This window comes from Python bivittatus, unplaced genomic scaffold (assembly GCF_059951505.1).
Source record: "Python bivittatus isolate LINGU-HERP-01145 unplaced genomic scaffold, Pbiv_v1 ctg000740_np1212, whole genome shotgun sequence".
Classification (NCBI taxonomy): domain Eukaryota; kingdom Metazoa; phylum Chordata; class Lepidosauria; order Squamata; family Pythonidae; genus Python; species Python bivittatus.
This window is the reverse complement of record NW_028277106.1, coordinates 831,216-852,798: the sequence shown is the minus strand read 5'-3', so window position 1 is coordinate 852,798 and position 21,583 is coordinate 831,216. Positions and strand designations below refer to the sequence as shown.

The window sequence follows — 21,583 nt, the reverse complement described above, 5'->3', positions numbered from 1 at the left end:
TTCAGAAGATTTAATAGCATTTCATTGGTAACTATAGTGCAATTGGAATATTGCTTCAAAGGCAGATACAGGTGATGTGGAAAACTCGCCACCACCTCCCTCTCAGAGAGACCCCAGTTCCAGAGCAGCTCGCAAGCGGTTTTATATCTGGCTTCTGGTCTGTCTCAGCTGCAGCGAAGATCATGGCACAGAAGAGCACTTCAATATTGCAAAAGTACAAATTCAAGGCTTGGCTTGTTCTCCAAACACAGAAGAAGCTATTTGGCGGGTCAGGTCCGATATTCCAAGATCAGGAAGCCAAAGGAAGGGGTTCGGCCCAGCCTGTTTAGCAGCAGGCAGCGTGGGCCCAGATCGGGGCAGAGAGCTTGGCTGGCCTGTCCGAGGGTCCTGGCAGTGGGGCGGGATGGGGATCGGCTTTGCTGGCACCAGAGGCAACTTGTCCAGAAAAAAGCAGGACGTCGGTCAGTTTGGCTTGAACTGTTGAAAGACTTTGGGTAATGAAACCTTTCATTAAACTTGCATAAGGAGACAAACTCTTAGTTTAGCGGCAAGGATGGTCTCTCTCCTTCTTAAGGCCACATCCATGCCAGGCCCTCCTCCAGGGGAGAGTTATGTTAAAAATAAGGACAGTTTGGTTGGAAATCATCTGTCTGATTACACTAAATGTTTTTCAGCCAGTTCGTTTATATGATTAATGGAGCAAATGCAGAAGGCCCGCATGTTGCTGATCTATCAGTGAGTCACAAAGGTTGCCGTGCTCCGTAACTCAAGAATTTGGGCACATTAGGCAAAGGTTGGTGGACTCTGCCACGGTGGCGATGGGTGCGCCATTGGAAGACCTGAAGGACCAGGTTGGGACAGTTCGTCATGGAGAAAATCTATCTATGTGGTCGCTGAGAGTCAACATGAGTTGATGGCACATAATCAAATAAGAAAGGATGAGCTCAGGAGTTTGGAAAACATGAAGAGATCTATCTCCAGCATGTTCTTGGGCTAGAAAACTAAAACAGTTGGGCTAGCAATATTTTCCCAGATTAGAGCAGAAAGAAATATTTCACAAACAAATGTGACATAGAGCTTTTTCCTAGAATTTTAACCCAAGGATTTTCGGATCCCAATTGGCAAACGTTCAGGTACTTATATCAAACAATCACTTGCAAGGTTGGAGGATCTATAGGCTCCTTCCTCCCAAACTCATAATTGTACGATCCCCAGTTTTAAACAGTGCTGATGAAATGGCCTACAATGATTTCTGAGATGTGTGGGAACTGATACATAATGAGGAAAGTTTGACTCCCGGCCATTGTCTCCAACAAGCACAGCTGTCCTGAACGGCAAAATTGTATGGACCCTCTCGGGGCCCTGACAGAGAGGACTCTTCCCTTGATGATCATGAACTTTTCCCAAGTCCACAAACCCTAATGTCTTACCGGCCCCTGGGTGACAGAGCCAAGGGTGTGGCGGAAGGAGCTCAGTGGGAAAGCCCGTTGAAAAATATACTGGTTGGTACAACGTGAGAAGGACCAACGGTCCCACTTGCTGTAAGGCAGCTTCCTCGCAGATCCCCACTCCTCCTTGCTTTTGCACCAGGTCAAACAAACACAAATCCCGTAACTCAACTTCTTTCACGCATTTGGGATCAATGCTCGACCCTCTCAGGAGCTTAACCTTCTTCCCAGACACTGAATGGCATTCCTGGAAACCTTCAATTCCCAAACTGCTACTTCATCTTGCTGAAAGTACCTCCACCCTATCTCCCAGGTCTGGCAAGAGCAAGTTCGTTCTTTGCATTCATTAAAAGCGGAACTGTTGCAAAGCTTCAAATCTATCTCAGCACCTAGAGCACAGCAGGGTGCAAAATGAAAGACTGGGAGCTCCCAGCCATCTTTGAAGGGCAGGTGCCCCTTGTAATATGCAGGGGTTCCTTTCCATTGAACACCAAGGATAATGAAACCTCTGGTAACAAGACTTAGAGAAAAATGCACGACATGCGTGTGCAAAGCTCCATCTACCATTCTGCACATGCATAATTTGCACAGACAAGAGTCCCAAAGTCTTCTGCCAGACAGAACTGTGCACCAAACACTGGAGGTCTGCAGATCCTTTTCCTGCAGATAATGAGGTCAGGTCTATATTTACCAACTGTGGTTAATGAAACTGTGTATCATGAGGGCCTCCTCTACTGTGTATTGCAAGGAAGGTGCCTTAGAAAGAGTGACATTCTCCGTTACAGCTGTGCTGGACCTCATCTCCCATTCTCTTCCGGGGGAGGGTGGGTACTGTAGCCAAAGCCTCTGGATGGGAACCCTGCTCTAGAAACCCAGGCAAGGGTCCAAGGCCTCGAATAAGCCTGTAATGTAGAAAAGGGGCCAGGCTTTGTGCGGTCATGACCACCATCTTGACTTTTTTGACCCCTCACTAGATGCCCCCATCCTCTTCCTCTCTGTGCCACCCTTTTCCTCTCTCAAGAGGTCTCCCAGGTGAGCCATAAACCCACATGTGGCTGGTGCCTTGCAGGTCACAGTAACCACGTTCAAGCATCACCAGGAAGGGCTTCCTCTTCAGAAAACAAGGCCATGGAAAGAAACATCCAGCCTTGGGACATCAGTTCAGCCAAGTCACCTGAGCAGCATTTGGGGAAAACTGGGGAGGGGATCTTGGGTTCGTTTCTGTAGTGCAGTTTCTACAAGGCAGCATGGGTGTTCCCTCCTTCCACGCAGTCACGTGATGGGAAGGACGGGTCTCCTGCAATCCCCAGACGCATCCTTCGTCTCTTGCCTGGCTCCAGGAGATGGGGAGGGGGTGGGGGTTCAGCTGAAGGGCTTCACCAGTTTCATGGCAGCATAGTTCTGCAAGAGCGGAAAGAGGAACCACAAGCGAGTCAAGGCCAAGAGCTACCAATCAGAACAGTGATCTGTTGTGGGACAAAGCTTCTTACAGTGAGGGCAAACTCCACCTTAAATGGAATTCTTCAGAGCTCTATGGCCTTTCTGAGCCATAAAATGCTCTAAAGGGGACCAGCAGCACCTTGAATTGCACCCAGAGTACATGCAATAACCCGTGCAGCTCTTGAAGTCAAGATATTCTATGGGCAAACCATGAGGTGCCTATGACTACTCACATCAGCACATTCTGGAGCAGTTAATGTGCGCGCTTACACAAGAGCAGCCCTGAATAAGTGCATTGCAATAGTTCAAATGAGAGGTATCCACGGCATGAATGAAAAGGGAAGGCCATTGCACACAAGATGGAGCTGTGAAAAGGCGCTTCTGGCCACAGCTGCCACCGGCTCCTCAAACAGGTGCTGTGAATGCCGAAAGACCCCCAAATTAAAACCAGTTCAGCATGAGGACACAGAACCCATCCAGAACCAAAGATGGAATATTCATGGGGTCAGAAGTCTTCTAAGTCCACACCACTCCATCTTAGTGAGGCTTGGCTAGAGCTTGGTCCTCGCCATCCAGATCCTCGCAGCCTTCGGGAATGATGACAGCATCTCAACAACATCGCCAGGGGCTCATCCTGTATAGTTGAGCATCATCTACATATTGATGATACCTGATCCCTTGCCACTTGTGAACCTCACAGTTATGGATGTTAAACAAATAAGGAGAGAGTGTGAAGCCCTGTAGCACCCCACAACAGAGCGCTCTAGGGGTCAACCTCTCCCCTGCCATCACTAACTGGAATGGCCCCTTTAGAAAGGAGGAGAGCCGCTGCAAACCAGCCCTCTACTCCCAGCCCTCCAACATGTGTACTCCCCAGAGGAGGACACCATTGTCCTTCAGGGTGGCAGCATCCGTTCCTCTGCCAAAGATGTTTTCACCCTCACCCTGACCCAGCTTCCTGCCACCTCTGTGCAGGCTTTCACCAACCTGGAAGGGCAGGGATTGAAGCTGCAGATGGCAGAATTCATGTTGCAGAGAGCTCCATCCACTTCCTTTTGGCCAACAGAATTGAACTCACCCCAGATAACCTCACAGGGCACTAATCTCAAGAGAAATGAGCTCAGTGCCAATCCCGTGAGTGAGTGAGTGAGTGAGTCCATGAAAGATGTCATTTTTGCTTGCAATCTCTTTTCTCCTGTACAGGTCCTCTTTGGCCATTTTCACCCACCCGTGGGGCTTTGAACCTTGCATCTGGGTTTCCAAAATCAGCATAAAACCCAGAAATGTCTTTTTCCCAAGTCCTCTTTTGCACTACCCCCGAGGGCCAAAAGTTATCCTGCATTCTGCTGGTAACATGAGTTTCCCTGCACGGAAATGCTCACTGACGTGCTGGAAGAAGAGTGAGCTTCCAGCTGGGGTGGGGTGGGCTGTGGAGAAAGAATGGCCAAATCCTCTCCGTCCCCCCTCTTTGCATGTCCACCTCTCTGCAGCAGGCAGGCTGCTCCCCCAGCAGGAGCCGGTTACATAAATCCAAAGAAAGCGCTCCTTCTTCTGCTCCTGGGGGAGCCAAGTTTACGGGCACATTGATCGAGTTGGAAAGAGCACTCCTGGAAACCGGCTTTGATTCCGACACACACCGTGCAGGCAGGGGGTTCCCTTCCAAACCCACTGGATTTAATTAGGACAGGCTGATCTCCACTGCTCGGTCTTTTTTTAAAAAAAGAATCAGCCCTGGAAAGAGATCAGGAGCAAGCAGCGCCAACTGGAAGAAGGTGGAGAGAAGGTGACCCCAGGCAGGGTAATAAATTGCAATTTGCACTGGCTTCCAAGGCTTTCTTCCAGTCTGGGGAGGGGGAGGCATGCCCCTCGCCCCACCAGCCAAGAAGCCTAAACTGAGGCTTGCCATCACGCACCATTAGCAGGTCCCTCTGGTGGAACATTACCGCCTCCTAATTAATTTCCCACCATTTGTCTTTCAGGGGGCTTCCGCCAGAATAGTGTAGCTGTTATTTTTAGGGTTTGTCTGGAGGGCCGGTGGGGGCAAGGGGGAGAGGTTCTCCCTTCTGGCTGGAAACTGCATTTAGTGGAATGATGAAAACCAAAAGGACTTCATCTCCCAACCCAGTAAGCAAGTGTTCATGGAAGAGAGAGTGGGACCCTTCCCTGGCTTCTTCGCAGCATCCTTGTGGAAAGGAGCACCTTGAGTTATGGGGGGTTCCACTCAACAGCTGCTTGGGCCAATGGGGTGATTCTCTCCATCCCCCAAGACCACTCAGGGCCCCGGAGGCTGTTTTGCAATGGAACCGGCATGGGAAAAGATCCCCATTCTGCATGGGGAGCCAATGGGGAGATCCTCCACGCTGCAGGACTCAGGCCACCAATCATCAATGCCACGATGGCCAAACTTTCAGCATCACACAGGTCGCAAGTATGCAGGGACATATCTACTGGCATTCCTGTTTTTCCATCTGCTGAGCTTAGGTTTAGTTTATCCAAATTTGGAATCAGTTTGATTTTTTTTTTTTTAAAGTTTGCACAAAAAACAGTTAAGTAATTTTAGATGTCCCTGGTGGTACAGGCATTTCTGCCTGCAATTTTGCCTAATGCACATTTTGGGAAGTGATTTTCCTGCAGTTGGGGACAGACTGTTTCACAAATATGAGCATTTTTGCTGACATTTTCCCCTAATCTACGGATTTTCTTATGCATTTCTTCAAATTGCAAAAGTGCAGAACGTCATTTAGAAACATGTGAACTCCAAACGACAGCTGAGCTCTAGATTAAAGAACCAGTGGGTGGGAGCTTTACAGAGGGAGACCCACACTTGAAATAACGGGGATGTCCTGAGAGCTCTCAAGCGCTGGAATGGCCTGGGCCTCGGGACTGCGAGCGCTCCAGCACTGGAGTTTTTCAGGCCAAGGCTGGAGGGCCCGTGGTCTGAGAAGGTCTGAGGATTCCGTGGGCAGGGGGATGGGCCAGAGACCCCCAAGGTCTCTTCTGAGCCTAGGATCCTTGGATTCAATGCGGAGGGTGCAGTGGCGGTGGAGGCCGGTCTAGAGGGAGCAGCAGCGGTCACCCGTTTCTCCTGGACGCTGGAGCCCTTCACAAAAGACTGCAGCCCAGGAGGGAAGACGATGGAGCCTTGGTGGGCAAGCTGCAGGACTGGAGGCAACCTGGCGATTGGAGGGCTGCGTGGTGTGGACCTGCCTAGTGGAATGACCTGGACAGCCCCCTGCCCTCCCTCCCCTGCCCCGCCCAAATGGCAGACTGGTCTGTTAAGCTCTCAGAAATCATTCTGTAGTTTTTCAGTTTTCCATCTGCAATCATTCTGAGATGAATCAACGAATCATTTCTGTTGCATCTGCCAACTTCTGCGTTCCGGGGCATCCCTGACTTCAGATCAGGACTGGTTCCCCTTCACCACAACACACACATCCCTCCCGCTCCCCCCTCCCCCGGCCACCCTCCCCACTTGCGGGATTGCCAAAGAGTAATGTGTAACAGAACAGCGAAAAGAACCCAGATTCAGGGTGAGACGTTCAAGTCAGCAACCTCAAAAATTGGGGAGCGGGGGGAGAAAGATCTCTTCCAAATAAGAGAAATTCCATGACACGCCTCAGTTGCTTTTTAGAAATGTGAGTCAGACTGCCTGAACGTTTCATAGATGGAGTCCCACCTCTGTTCTGCTCCGTCCCAAGCCTCAAGGGAGCAAGGATGTCACTAACTGAGCGCCTCTGCTTAAAAAACTGGGGAGAGGGGACCAAGAAGGCGCTTCAGTGGTTCCATAACTTTTGGTAACAGTCACAAAGCTGTAGAAGGGGAGTTGAAGGTCATCTACTCTCACCCAATCAAAGCAAATGCCCCTAGCACCAATCGCTTCCAATCAACACTAATGAAATAGGATATTGGATACCGCTGGTTTTTTTTTTTTAACTCAAATGGCCATGTATTTAACTTGCTGTAATTCGAGGGTGTCTAATTTTTTAAAATTTTATTTATTGAGATGACTCTGGGTAGATTACCAGAATAATCTACTTTAAAAGCAAGAACAACCAAAGTTGAGAGATCATCCACGTCTAAACAGGAACGATGACCAGCAAACAATCCACAAGGAGAGGATGCTCCTTGGAACAGAAGGCAGAACTTCACCACCCAGAGTATGCTACACTGAGCAAGCAGGACTCAATGCAAAGCTTCCATTGGGACCCCTGGGAGCTCACCCAGAAGCCTAAGGCACTGATGAAGGCAGGATTGAGGAGGAGGTGAAAGAAAGAGGCAGAGAAGCAGCGCAGAGGTGAGAAAAGGGAGGAGGACAAAGAGGGAGGGGAAATGGAAGAAAGAGAGAAGAGGGCAAAGAGAGATGAAAAGTGAAACCCCCATGATCTTACCGGGAAGGCATAGATGAAGATTCCCAGGAAGAGCAACACAATGAAGAGAATGAGGAAGATGAGGAAGACCCACTTGAACCTCCTCCACAGGATATACTTCAAGGTCTTGTAGGGTGAGGTGAACCACAGGAAGGAGGTCTCAGGGCGCCTGCAACAAAGAGCATTTTAGTGGGCTAGAGGAAGCCAAGATTGCCTGGCATAGGATCTGCAAACCCATCACGGGGGCCAGGATGGGCCACTTATGGCCAGGGTGCCAAGCCTGGCTTTGATACTGAGCAGGGAGTCCTTCCTACTGCCACTTCTTTGCTTTCTGATGGAAAAGAAATTGGGCTAGGCTAGAAGCCAAGAACACCCTAGACCTTGTGATATTACTGTCATGTGTTCTTTTCTTTTTCAATTTTCCCCTCTTCTCCAGGCACCTGCATATGTGACAGAGTGCAATGTTGGTACACAAAATTACTTAGCAGATTTGCCTTTAAAAATCTTCTCATGCTCTCCATTGCTTTCTGAAGAGAGCAGAAATTGAGTCGACCTGCCCCCACCACCACTCTTATTGCCTCTTACTTTGGGTCTTCCAGCTTGGGGTTCATGTTGGGCTCATCCCTGCCCAATCCAGCTGGCCGTTCTTCATGCTCTTGTTCATTGATGATCTCCAGTGTCATCTCCAACTTCCCCTGCAAAAGAGAGATGAGGTGGGGCCGTGTTTGAGGACCCAAAGGTGGAAGGACTGATCAGGTGTGGAGTGGTGATAGGTCACCTCATTTGCATGCAGAAGGTTCAGTCCTTGGCCCTTCCAAGGAAAGAAACTGGGAGAAAGTGATGGAAGAGACCCTTCTCTGCCTGTGATCCTGGAGAGAAACCACTAGAGCAGATGGTTTAGAGCAGGCAAGTAGTCTGACCTCAGTCAGCTTCTTCTGAATAAAAAGACCTTCTGCTCCATCAGGCTAGGAACAGAGATATGAACTCTCAAAAATGTTCAGTTAAAAAAAAAAAAAGAATTTCACTATGCTATTCCCTTTTTCCAAGTGAAATATTCCAAGACCTCTTTCAAACATTTACTTATTTGGAGATATACCAGATCTCTGGAGAAAAACCAGTATTCTTATCAAAAACATTTTGCCTGGTCAATTTCTCCAAATTTGCCTTGAAATTCACTGCAATAGCAGTCTATCAATTGCCATGAACACTGAAGCTATTTTCGTTATGAATTTTTAAAAGAACTCACCCTCAGATAACCACTCTAAAGACAGCCAACTCCAACCCGATACCCTTTAGAATACAACTTGGGATACAACTCCTATCAACCCCAACCAACATGGCTATACTGGCTGAGAATTCTGAACTAAGGTGCCTTCATACTCCCAAGGAGGCTATCAAGCAGACCAACATGGCTGCCCCTTGCAAGTTAATTTCTGGTGTGGTCCCAACGTTCCACATCCTCCTGAGGAAGAAGCAATGAAGGAGAACAGGGGTCTGCTAGCAAGAAAGACTTCCCCTGCTGCTGTGTAGGAAACATTTGGGAAATGTATGTGGTCATGCAAGCATCTTCCCAGGTGTCTCCCCACCATAGACATCATTCCTGAACCTGCTTTCTGGAGCCTTCAAAGTTCCTTCAGAATGAAGATGGGAAGAGGAGGTTGCCTAGAAAATCTCTGCAACTTTTTGCAATTCTGAACGAGAGCAGAATTTTGGGAGAGAGGCCTGCCACTTGCCTTCAAGATATCCATTCAAAACCATGGGGATGTACATCCAGTTCTAGACCTCACATTTACTTGCACTGGACCACAACACAAGCGTGGCCCAGCAACCTCTTGGAATAGAAATCAAGCTTCTGAAATTGCTTTCCTCTGATCCCTAACCCGTAATTGAGGCAGACCTCAGTCTTCCTTAGCTTTATTGGAGTTCACACGTTTTTCCTTTGCAGCAGCATGTGAGGTGCATAAAAAAGGGCAGGTCTTCAATCACCCAGTCATGCCTACCATTTTGACTTTTTCAACCCTCCCTGCAGATGCCCCATTAAGCAGGCAACAAGTGCAATCTGAGTGCTTCACTGAGCATTCGGGGGTTGGAATAGGTTTAGCTTCTATGGGCTCTTTAGGCTGGGGGTCCTCCAGGACCATTCTGCTTCAGAAAGCAGGAGGGTGTGGATCTCCCTCTGATCCCCTGTAATGGGCAGAAGGAAAGATCTTGAGGGACAGGAGGAGGAGCCACTACCAAGACCACGGCCAGATAAAAGAAACCGGAGTTCAAGACAGAACTGTAACCTGAGAAAACGTCTCAGACAAGACCCTCCCCATTTCTCATGAAGATAAAGGGGGGAAGCACATTCAGACTTGCAAGATTCTGTTACCATAACCTACTGACCCACATAACTTTGGTTTCCTAGTCTGGTCTACCCTGAAGGGCTGACATCCCCAAACCTCCAAGCAATCCCAGGCGTAGAGGTGTGGATCAGCCTGACCAGCAGCTGACCATGCAGGTGGCTGAGATGCATGGTGGAGCAGGAGAGAGTCTTGGCCCCTTCTTTAATTTGGATTAATGTTCTGAGCAGGGAGATGGGCTGGACACCTTAATGACCCATCCAACTCTAGGATTCTAAGACCTCAGTTTTGACTGACTGGAGTGACTTACAAATCCTGCGGACTAAGCAAACAGATAATGCATTTTAAATTCATTTAAAAACAAGGAAATTAGGATCTCAGGTGATGTTACCACTGGAAATATGTTCTATTCTATTGCCCAACCCCATCCAAAAGGTCTGGGTCCAGCAACATGGTTGGTTCTGTTCATGAATGAAGCTTCCTGGTTGCAAAGTAAATGAATCCAGAGGCGGGTGTGTTCTTGGAAGGAGTGGCAGAACATCTCAAAGAGGAACATCTCTTCCCTTTCAAAAGTAATTTTAAATGTGGTGGCAGATCTGCTCTTACTGGGACTATGTGTCAAATTGACTGTCCCAATTCCTCTACCTAGGCAGAAGACTTTCACTCGCAAAACAAGCAGGCCCAGAAGACCTACCCCAATTATCTTTGTGCCTTCCTGCTCGGTCACACAAGGCCACCAACCCTTGACTGTCTTCTGCTCAAAAAGCGAAACTTCTCTCTCCCGGATCTCAAGAAGATCTAAGTTGCATTTTTCCGCTGTCTTGCTCGGCTTTGGCATGCAGTTGAGATCCAACTGGATGGAGCCTGTAAAGTCAAAAGAAAGAAGGAGCAAAAGCTGTGAAGAAAACAGGTGGAATAGCCAGGTCTCTTGCACCATCTCGAAGCCAGTGTCTGGGGACAGTAGGTGTGCATCCATACCCAGGGGAGGGCTGTCTGGATGTGCAAGTCCATATGTTTTGCACACATTTGGGAGCGGCAGTGTGGTTTCCCCATCTCTGTCTCTGACTGGGCTTTTCACACAGCACTTCTAACTGCTCTACTAAAACTGAGCCCACAGGAACTTTTCATAGCCAACCCAGCTGCCACACTTAAGGTTGTGTTATTTGTAAGTTAAAAGAAAAGAAGTAGCGAAACCTTTTTCTAACTTTCAGAAAGATTTTCTGGAAGGCAACGTATCTCAGATGTATTTGGGGGAGACTGAATATCTTTAGAAGGCAACACCGGTGAACAGAATTCAGTCTTTGCCCTTTGCCAAAGACAAGGCTGCCTGCTGAGTCTTGTGGTCTTTCTGTGGCCCCTCAAAATGGCCCCCGCTGGCACTTGAAACCTCTCCATGTAGTGGCTGCTGACCTGTGGCAAGCTGCTGTGGGCAGTGGCTCCACGTAAGGCCTGGCTCTGTTCCAGGTACCATCCGCCACAGTCTTTCTTTGCAGAAATGTCCACCAGCTACTATGGATATGGATTAACTCATGGCACAGAGAGGAATTCCAATGGTGTTGTGTAATCCCATCAAGTTTCCCTTCTGTTCTATGATTTGATAGCTGCACATTAATTCCTGGCAAGTTCTCCTGTGCCAGTCCCCAAACCAATTGCATAAACGCTCCCACATTAAACAGGAGAGAAGTAGATGGGGCAAAATGAAGCAGCAGGATATTCATAGAGAGGATTGAGAAATGCAACATTGGCCTGCCCAGATTTGCCACTCACCCAGGTAATCATCAAAGGAAAATTTGTCATTGTCCCAGATCTGAAGGACCAGCTGGGGTGGGACTCTATTCTCTGTCTTGTCCAAGCTCCAGAAATGTTCCTGCATTTGCACATAGATAAGAAGCCATTACAAGCAAGACTGCACTGATGTTCACCATTAAGTATGGGGAGAGAGGGACGTTGGGAACCTGGGGCTGTAAGAATCTTTGGTCAGGAATCCAGCAATGACATTTTATTCTGTAAGGATCCAGTAAGTGAGCAATATCAAATCAGATTCAGAAGAAGAGAATTTGATCAGAAAGTCAAATAACTCGATACACATACTAATAACTCAATAGAATTTGACCAGAAATTCTGGTGCCCCTTCCCAAGAACAGCAGAAGCAAGATTATGCAAATGCATGCATATCAGTTATGAAATGTGTCTTTTTTTTTTTTTTGAGCCTGATATTCAGTAATCACCGAATCTACAGTGAACTCAATGTTCAACTGCTTTGGATCATTCCTGCTTTGAAAGAAAGCATTTACCCAGGGTGATATAGATATTCCTTTTGTTCCTCTTCCCCATCCAAGTATCTGGAAGGCTTTTGAAGGAAACCGATCCCTCGCCATGTCAAGACATGGAGGCATCTCAAAAATGGGGGTGAAGAAATCTCCTTGTTTTGATTCCTCCTGGATCCTTGTTGCTTTCCTGGTCAGCTTCCCTTACTCTGGCTGGGGAGTTTTGGGAGTTGGAGGCCACCCATCTTAAAGTTGCTGTGGTTGAGAAACACTGCTCTAGGGGGCCTGGTGGCCCTAGGAGGTCCCTGAGTCAGCTGAATGCTCCCCAAGACTGGGATAAACTCCTCGCCTGGATAAGCAAAAATTGGTCTGTGGGAATGGCATGGAGGACGCAGCACCTGGCCATCCCCCGGCAGGCAGGGGAGCAGAGAGAGGGAAAGACCGGCTTGCATGACGACCATCTGGGGAAACATTCCAGGGAGAACTGCAAAGCATCCATCTTTATAATGAGTTCCCGAGGGAGAGCAGGGAGCCCAATCGCTTCAGACTTTGCAGAGACACCAGCAAGGGGAAGCCTCCCAAAGACATCTGGGGGAAGCAGCATCGTGACGGATTAACCTAAAAGTGTCACTTCGGCAGAATATTTCATGCTTCTATGTCAAGGTGGGCTGAAGCAAACCCCTGACCCGGTTTTAGTGGGGGGGGGGGTTCACAAGCTCCGATGACACCTCAGAACAAATGAATGAGGACTTTTCCTCTGAAGAAAGAGTGGATTCAGCCGGGAAGACCCTGGCAAGGTTGGATCAGATCCTCCCCCTGGACATGGGGCATTCTGGGGCCCATGGAAAAGGGGAGCGGGGCCTGGGTTGTCCACCCTTTGGGGAGGTTTGTGCCAAATTCCCCTTTAGAAGCAGCGTGGCCCATTCCAAGCGAGGGGAGCACATTCTGCCCTGGCACTGAGGCTCTTCCCCGACAGCTACCCTGCCCCACAGTTAACACCCACTGATCCCTCCCCAGCCCCAACCACGTAGGTTGCTTTCAGGCAGGGTTGAGTTTTTCCCATGTATAGTTTTGGTTTCAGCTTCAGAGCAGCCGCTTTCCTTCTGGGTTTCCTTTCCATCTCCCCCCTGCACCCCCACGGCAAACAACAAACTTAGATTTCAACAGCACGCGGCAAGATCAAGACTGGTCCAAGAGGAACGTGTCTCCCTGGTCCAGAGACCCATCTTTCCTTCATCATTTCTACCTTGGCAAAGAGCTTTTACAAGTGGTTTATTTCCCGATCAGCTACACCAGCCTCGTGGCACAGCGGGAAGGGGTATTTTCAGACTTCACTTGGAAATGGAGGAGGGCTGGGGAAATCGCACACACTGTGAGACCAGCTTCCGGGGAAGTGTGAAACTGGCGGAGCTAGAGAGGCTGTCAGAATGAATGCCTGCCCTGGGCAGGGGGTGGGCCGGGCGATGCCCAAGAGGCCTTCCAGTCCAGGCACTGCTCGATCTGTGACTCTAAGACTCCCTTGTCCTGCTCCTGGCCGCCAGCCAGCGAGATTGTGAAACATGCACAAAGTTCCATCATCTGCAACAGTCTTTCTCCACCACAGCAACTTTAAGGTGTCTGGACTTCATCTCCCAGAATTCCCTTGCCAGCATGATCCTGTCAACATAACCTTGCAATAAAGTTAGAACTAGTACTTCGGGGTGTGTTTCTTGTCTGGGCTACCTCACAAGGTTGACATCAATCTTGCAAGTCTGAAGGTACTTCTCTCCCCCTCGCCTTTACAGCCCAAGGAACAAGGGAGGGTCCCTTCTGAGGCGCTTCCCACGCCCCCCTTCCTTCTGCGGGCTCAGCTGCTGCTTATCCGGCTGCTGCCCTGGCTGTGGCTGTTCCTCCTGTCTCCCAAGGTCACTCCCACATACCATTACAGGTGGCCACAACGGCACAATTCCACGTAAAAAGGGGACAGGGCTTTGATTGCATGGTTCTGGCAACTTTCTTTTGGACACCCCCCCCCCCGGCTACCTCTGTTGCTGGGGTGAACTGAGAACCGTTAATCCCAAACCTTCTAAAGTGTAGGGAACCACTCATGCAGCAATTTGCATCAGGGCCCTAATTTCGTATTTGCGATCATCGCAAATTAACCTTCCCATCCAGTTTTGCTCTTTGGGTGAGGATATTTTCCCTCTTTGACTATATATCGTAATGAAAAGACAGGAGCCAAAATAAAATTGGAAAAAGAGCAGGTTGCAAGGGGAGAGTGCAGGGGAAGCTGTCACACACCCCCCACCTTACCCCCCCAGACACATCAGCATCAGGCACAGCTCCATTCAAGCCTCCGAGGCAACCCGGCAGGGGCTGCCTGGGCCCCTCGAGACGCTCACCTTCTTCGCCACGGAGCAGACCTGCTCAGCGGGGAGGTAGTCGAAGGGGAAGACGAATCTCCAGTTGAAATTGCCCTCGCCTCCCAGGGACCTGTAGTGCACGTCCGTCTTCTGCTTGTTTTCCTCGTACCCAACCAGCCACCTGCAAGCCAGAGAAGCAGTCCGGGCCAGTCAGCCGCAAAAGTCCAGAGGACGACGGCCACCTGCCAAAGAGACCGGGCCCAACAGTGGCACCCCCACCGTGCCACTGGGAGGACCAGCTGCAATTGACTCCTCGCTGCCAAAGCAGGAGGAGTTTGCAGGAGGTTTTCTGGGAAAGGCCAAGTTGAATGGAGGACGGGAAAACGTTCAAGCCACTTTCTACAAGGCCATGACGGTCCAAGCCTGCCGCAGGAATCGAGGGCTGCAGCTGTAACTTCTCCACTTCTCTTGGAATCTGTTTTTTGTTTCGGTTTCTACGGTTCTCCTTGTTCTTTGCATCATGAGCTCAGTTTAACTGTCAGGTGAGCCTTCCCAGCCCAGCTTAACCTGGGAGCTCCATGTGGGACCCTGACAGGTCTTTGGGAGGCCTCCAGCTTTTGCCGCCCAGGCAGATAGCAAAAACACTGTAGGGTGTTTATGGAACCTTAAGAATTGGACAATATGGACACCTTAAACTCTCCACCACATTGGCAAGGTTTTCTCAATTTGGGGCGGGGGGTAAACGAAGAGGGGGTGAACATTAGTCTTGCCATTGCTTGCCTCCACCTTCCTCTCAGAATCCCCTCGAGTCCTGCTCCCTTACAAATCCCTCTTCTCCCGTGGACACTGGCATGGCGCAGGCCCTGGGAGGCCGGGAGCTGCGTTCATGTTGGTGGGACAGAAGTGGAGCAGATGAGGGTCTGGGGACCATTCTGAAAAAGCAGTGAAGGTGTGTTCAGACAATGACGGGTTCCATTACAAACACCACCAGCTTGTCTGGGGAGACTCCGAATGTTTTATGAAGTGGGAAAAGATCAAAGAAATACCAGTAGGATTACAACACAAGGAGGGTGCAAATTCAGAACAGTCAGTCTGCAAGAAGGCTATGCGGCATTTAATTTTCATGTTTAAATCATTTCCAGGACAACTTTGTGAGGGACACATTGTAATTACTGTTTTGAAAGCAAAGGGCTCGGCTGAGAGAAGGTAGCATTTGGGGCTCAGGTTTGAGTTAAAGCAATTGTTCCCCATCTGAAGATGTGTTTTGAGAGTTTAAGGTCCAACACATTGGGACGGTGTGGGCCCTTATCCAGGCCATTGTATGAAGCATCTGAACACTCTCAGAACATCCCAGAAAACTTGGCAGTGGCAGCTGTTTGAAGAGGAACAACTGCTCAGTGGAAACATTAATCTCAGCAGGGCACGTGGATTGGAGGTGGACAACAACACACAAGCAGCTTCCAGGATTCAATGGGGTAAATTTCATGAGAACCATCTGGTACAAAGCAGATCCATCGCTGGAACTGAGAGGAGGAAAGGTTCCCTCGTCACCTAAGAAAACATGATGAAGCTTTGGGCTACCTACCCTTTCACGTAGATGTCACTCATTTTCTGGCCGGTGATGCTGACGTCATCCAGGATGACATCTTGGGCATTCCAGACAATGCAACGCAAGTAGAACCTGGAAGCAGTAGCCCAGATGGGGATCAACAGACTGCCAAGAGCCTCTTTTCAAACAGAAGAGCAGCACATAACTCAAGTAAAGAAATAAATGAGGGTCCCTCACTGCAACAGGCAAAGGACACTTCCCAGATCCTTAGGGTCTGTTTTGTAAGTGAAGAGGTAAGCCTATGACATCTCCTACTCTCCTCTTTTCTTTCCCAGAAGGAACCCACCAGATTACTGCAGTGCCTCAAGCAGAGGATGCCAACCCTGCCCAGTTCCACCCCACAGAAACAGAATTCACAAGCCATTTCAGTAGCATCCGTAGAGAACCAACCCTCCAGAGGGACATTTTCTTTCCTGGATCTGCTGGCTTCTCAAGGTAGCTGGGCTTTTTCTTTTTCTGAGCCCCATTCGGATCAAGACCCAACTTGTCCAGAGCATCTGGGTGATTACCCTGATGCTCTTCTTGTGCTATTCCGGGCATGGAAACCACATGGCAACTACAGACTCCATTGCAACGAGGGCATGTTGAGGCTTCCCTCATGACTGTAGCCCTGGGGAAGAGCTACTGCAGTGGGGGTGGAGTGGGGAATGAACCTATTGGCCATTGTGGCTAAATTCAGCCTATGTGTTCAAAAGCAGCCTTCTTATAAATGCCAGGGGATGGTAGGGAAGCTTCACTGTCTTCCTTCGCCGTCTGCTTGAGGGCTGCTAGAGTTAGGAAGAAGATGATTCTAAGCAAGATGAGACTGTGGTCATATTCAACAGGTTGTCCTTGGGTTCTATGGGGAAAGGTATGTGCGTGAGAGAGTTGGAGAGCAAGGTGATCCATTACCTCTTTGCTCTTCGTGGGGTCACATTGAATGGTGGTCCTGGTGGCCCAAGTGATTTTGGAAACAAGTCCACCCAAAGCTGAAGTTTGCCCTGTAATGAAAGGGGAACCCATGAATTAGGGAAAGCTGATCTCTTTGCAATATCCCTGAGAAAACCACTAGGCAGCCTTGCCATGGAATGCAGCATCTCTGAGGGACATGAGGAGCCTGGACAAAGATAGGAACCTCTCTCGGCAGCACGCTGGGTCCTTCAGCCAGGCTCCAGGAGGTCACTTTTCCGGGATACAGAAACTATCCCCATCATGACCGGAAGGGCAGCCTTAAGGCTGAAAGGACTCAAGACCCCACAAGTGTCTTCTGAGTCAGCAGCTGCTCCTCTTCTCCCCCCAACTTTACCTGCTCAATGTCCGGCTGTAGAGGGCTGTACAGCTGCCTCGTCTCCACGTGTTCAGGGACCAAGCCTTGCTTCTGTAGAACGTGCAGGGCTAGCCTCTCTTCCACAGGACCCAGGTGGGGGTTTGGCGGCTTGCCGTCCTCTGAACCAAAGAGAAAAGGCAGAGATTTCACCCATCAGCCGTCGGAGCCCCAGAAGTCCTACTGCTGAGTTCTGGCATTTGCTCAGGCTGGCCACCATAATCCTAGTTTAGACCTGACTCCTTGCTCTTTGGCCTTCTACAAACTGCAGAATCACTTTCATCAACCGCAGCAATTTGGCCATGCTCTAGGGAGCCAACCTCCCCCGTCCCCCGATGGAACACTGAAGCAGTCCAGTGACGCTAAGCCTGAGAAGCTTGCTCAGCAACAAGTGCACATCTGGACATTCGGAAAGAATATGTATTTTCTCCAGCCCTGCAAACACTTATCTTTTATTCCCCCCTCCACCACCCGTCCTTCTGCTCACGGCCATCAAAAACAATTTCTTTGAAATATAGTAAGAACTTCATAATAGTAAGATCTGCCCAACCGTGGAAGAGTCTCCTTATGAAGGTGGTGGGCTCTCCAACTCTGAAGGTTTTTAAGAGGAGCAGGAGAGCCACCCCTTGTGGATGGTTTAACTGGTTTTCCTGCATATTGCAGAGACTTGGACTAGATTATCCTTGGGGACCCCTCCAACTCCAGAAGTCCACGATTCTATGATCCGTTACACAACATGCTCTGCTTACAACTTTCTAATGGAACGTTTGGAGTGGATGCAACCTCCTTGGTCAGGACTTCATGCTGCCATTCATTCTGTGCCCACCAATGTGACCAAGCCTTCTACAGAGGAAGGTACAGAACAATAACAGATGGCCCATTTTTTTGAATAAATCACCCAAGTGCTTCTGAGGGGGACTTGGTGCCTTCTTGCCAAGGGAGATTAAGAGGTGCAGCCCCCTCAGCTCCTGGTAACCTCACAGACAGGTTCATGTGGTTTGTGGGGGGCCAGGATGGAAATGGTTTACTCTTAGTTTTTTTTCAGGATTTCTTTTCTTTTCTTTTCTTTTCTTTTCTTTTTTACATCTCAGTCTCACCTGGAGTCCTGAGAAGTGCTGGTGGTGTCCATCCCAAATATTAGCCTTTTGAGATCAGCCAAGCTCAGCTCAGTACTATAAGATTCATCTAACACAGTGTTCTTTAAACTTGGCAACTTTAAGATGTGTGGATTTCAAAGCTGAAGTCCATATATCTTAAAGTTGCCAAGTTGGAAAAACACTGACCTATCAGAACAAGTCTGATGTAAAATTTTAGACTAGTCTACGTGACACACGTAATCACAATTGCTGAAGATTTACTATTTAATTGATTATTAAAGAACCATAATTCTTTTGTGTCATGCAATCTCTTGCTTCTAGATTACCGGAGCGAACTCCCCGCCACCCCCTACCAGCACCCAACGCCTATGAGAAAGAACAGGGAACAAATTCAATCCAGCAATAAAAATCCAAAATGAATGTAAAACCTGCAGGGCATGAATGTAAATGTGGAACCCAGTGAGAAAAAGAGGCTCCTCTTCTTGTTTCATGCGGGGCCTGTTGGCTGTTCTTGCCATAGCTCAGTCACGTGGCGATGTCTCTCTCTGCTGGCCAGAATCTACAAATACAGGGCTCTGCTGCCCACACAATCCCCAAAGAGGATTGTCAGAAACTGGGATATCCAAAACAGTTGCCAGGAAGCTGGAAGACTCCGTCACCCTTGGTACGCAGCTGAGGAGCAGCTCACTCTTGTCTCCCCCCAAGGGAAGTAAGCCTCTGGTTCAGGGTGCACCTTGAATGGCAAGGTTCCTCCTTCTAGTGCTGGACTTCTTTGATGGTCCTCATCTCCCATGGGGCCCTAATTTCAATTCTAAGGTCTCTCCAAGCTCAACTTTACTTTTCTGATAGGAAATCCTTGGTTGAAGAACCTCTGGGCTGTGTCAGTAGCTCCACAAGAAACCAGTAGATGTGGCTCCTTCTTTTACCTGTTGGGCATTCCTGATCTAGCTTCACCTCTTGAGCTAAAACAGAACTCATTCCTCAAGCAAAATATGACCCAAAGTCTATGGGGCATGATCCAGTTGGAAGGCCTGATGCTTCAGCCCCAGCCCCATTGAAATGAACAGGAGCTGTGCCAGGGTGTGCTAGAGAAGCCACATCACATCTGTTGGGCTTTAGCTTAGGTACAGGTTAAAGCAGAAGTCTCTCCCCCCCCCCCCCCCCACATTCTTCAGTCCAGGTACTCAATAAGGGGCTGGAGTAATGATTGCATTAAACCTGCACTCAAATGAAATTAATTAAATCTAGCTAATAGGAATCCTCCCATGAGTTTAATACTGTTCCCGTTCTGCCACCTTAAGTGCTGTAGATTAGTTGCTGCTTTTGTAGGTGCTGGAGGTGGGGGGCATATTTAGATTTAGGCCCTTGAGCTGAAGCGATAAGGAGAGCGGTGGGAGATTTGTGGTTTTTACCAAAGTCCGAGAGGTGGTACGTTTCATCTCCAAAGATGATCTGGTCAGTCTGGTAAATTGGAGGTTTGCAGTTGCGTTGCAAGGAAAATTGGTGGAGGAGTTGGGAAGGGCACAGCTGGTCTCTCCACTGGTTGGGGCCAGAACTGGAAGTGAGAAATGGAACAATAAAACAGAGGAACCTCAAGGAGTCCTTTGTTCAACTCTCTGCAAGCTCTGGGCACTGTATTAGGGTCCTGCCACGCTGCTGCACACCTGACCTCCTTTCAAGGTGTTATGCAAGAGTTCATCCCTCTGGGCTCTGTTCTGCTCTCTCTCCTGTTCTGTAGTTGTTCATGATTATGGGTGGTAGTGTATTCATCCATGGTATTTCAAATGGCAAGCTGCTTTCAATGGAAGAAGGGAAGTATTGATCTTTTAAAACGAACCAGAAGCAACATGTAGAGAAAACACGCCAGTCCACCTGCACCCTATGTCGTTCTGTGGTTGTGCAATAGCTCCTAGCCGTGGGGCTTTTTGGGTCTCAGGGCAAGAGCCGCTTGTGCCTTGAGCAGGCCCTGTGAGAGCTGGAGCTCAGACTGGTGGCCTATCCAACGCCAGGCAGGAACGTGGACAGTGGCCTCAACCCGTCTGTGCTTCAAGCAGTGAAATGAGGTTAGTGGCAGTCCGGTGGCTCCATTGGCCCATCTCCTGAGCAATCCTCAGTATCTCAGAGGAATTACAAAAGAGAAGAGATGTTCTGTCTCTGCCATGGGCAACTAATGGCCATGCCTCTGTGGAGCTCCAGCTTCAGAGACAGGTTTGATATAAACACCACAGCCAACCGAGGAGAAGTATTACCTCCATGCCCTTCTGACACAGGCCTAAGGACACTTGAAGACCAAAGGCGCATCTGGCTCAGCATTTTCTACCCATTGTGCTGAGCCAGGTACCTCTGGGGCCCCCAAGTAAGGCACAAGAGGGAGAGTGTCCTCCTCCTTGGTGACTTGGTAACTGATACTCACAAAAACACTGCCTCCCCTACTGGAGGAAACAGATAGCCCTTATGACTAGTAGACACTTGTAGCTCAAACTTGTTGAATCTTCTTTTAGGGCCATTCTGGCTGGCCACTGGATGGGGCTTAGGGCAGACCCAGCTGCAGAGCTGTACTCCAAGACATAATAGCACTTCAAGTCCTCAGGCAGCCAGAAGACTCTCCTAAGCTTTCACCTATAATCGTGTTTAGCTTCAGAGGACGGGGCTGAATCTGGCACTTTCCACATGAAAAAGTCTGCCCTACCACTAAGTCACCTCACCCTCAGTTTCATGGTGGCAGCATCTGAAAGGCACAGGAGCTCAGGAACAGCATGAGATACCAGCAACAGGATGCCCCTCCACCCCACGTTTCTGTTTCTATGAGTACGTTTTACATGGGTCTCCAGAAGTACTCACATGCAGTAAGTCTGAGGAAGGCCACAACGAGCCCCATATCTGGAAAGGAACCGGTTCTCTAGGTCAATGATGGTCTCCCCGATCTTCTCATCTTTGGACAAGAGGTCATAGTCGTACAGAGTGATCTTCAAATCCTTCTCCATGGGCAACGTACAGGTCAGCTCAAACATCCTACAGAAGGCAGAAACACCAGGTCAGCTGGACTTATCACAGGCGGGGGCTTTACTGAGTTGCTTCAACTGCTCAGCAGTTGAAACTCAGCTTTCCCAATTGTCCTCACTCAGAATGGCATACAATGGGCAAGTTTCCTCCGGGCATTCTGGGAGCTGTAAGTCCAAGACTTCCGGAGGACAGGAAGTTAGAGAAGGCTGGCAGAGACTCTCCTACAGGGTCTAGAAAGTGGTTGCTATGATTAAAGTGACTCATTTTAGTTACAGACAAAAGTCTGGGATCCCCTCTAAGAAGGACGTGAATTCCACTAATGGCAAGATACATGTAAGCGATTTACAGTAAATCCAGAATACTGG

General features: G+C 49.0%; 1 protein-coding gene across 13 annotated transcripts in view; it reads right to left on the bottom strand.

The window, feature by feature from the left end:
• Window positions 1–21,583, bottom strand: part of DYSF (dysferlin) — a 119,797-nt gene continuing 98,214 nt past the window's right edge. For all 13 annotated transcript variants that reach the window (XM_007426884.4, XM_025165852.2, XM_025165855.2 and 10 more), the window contains 11 exons: window positions 21,057–21,227; window positions 19,628–19,770; window positions 17,101–17,240; window positions 16,707–16,795; window positions 15,792–15,887; window positions 14,246–14,387; window positions 11,365–11,464; window positions 10,292–10,461; window positions 7,841–7,950; window positions 7,277–7,424; window positions 1–2,849 (listed from right to left, as the gene is read on the bottom strand). In XM_007426884.4, the coding sequence (XP_007426946.2) occupies window positions 2,811–2,849; window positions 7,277–7,424; window positions 7,841–7,950; window positions 10,292–10,461; window positions 11,365–11,464; window positions 14,246–14,387; window positions 15,792–15,887; window positions 16,707–16,795; window positions 17,101–17,240; window positions 19,628–19,770; window positions 21,057–21,227 (1,348 nt within the window). In that variant the 3' untranslated portion in view covers window positions 1–2,810. The remainder of the gene's footprint in view (window positions 2,850–7,276; window positions 7,425–7,840; window positions 7,951–10,291; window positions 10,462–11,364; window positions 11,465–14,245; window positions 14,388–15,791; window positions 15,888–16,706; window positions 16,796–17,100; window positions 17,241–19,627; window positions 19,771–21,056; window positions 21,228–21,583) is intronic.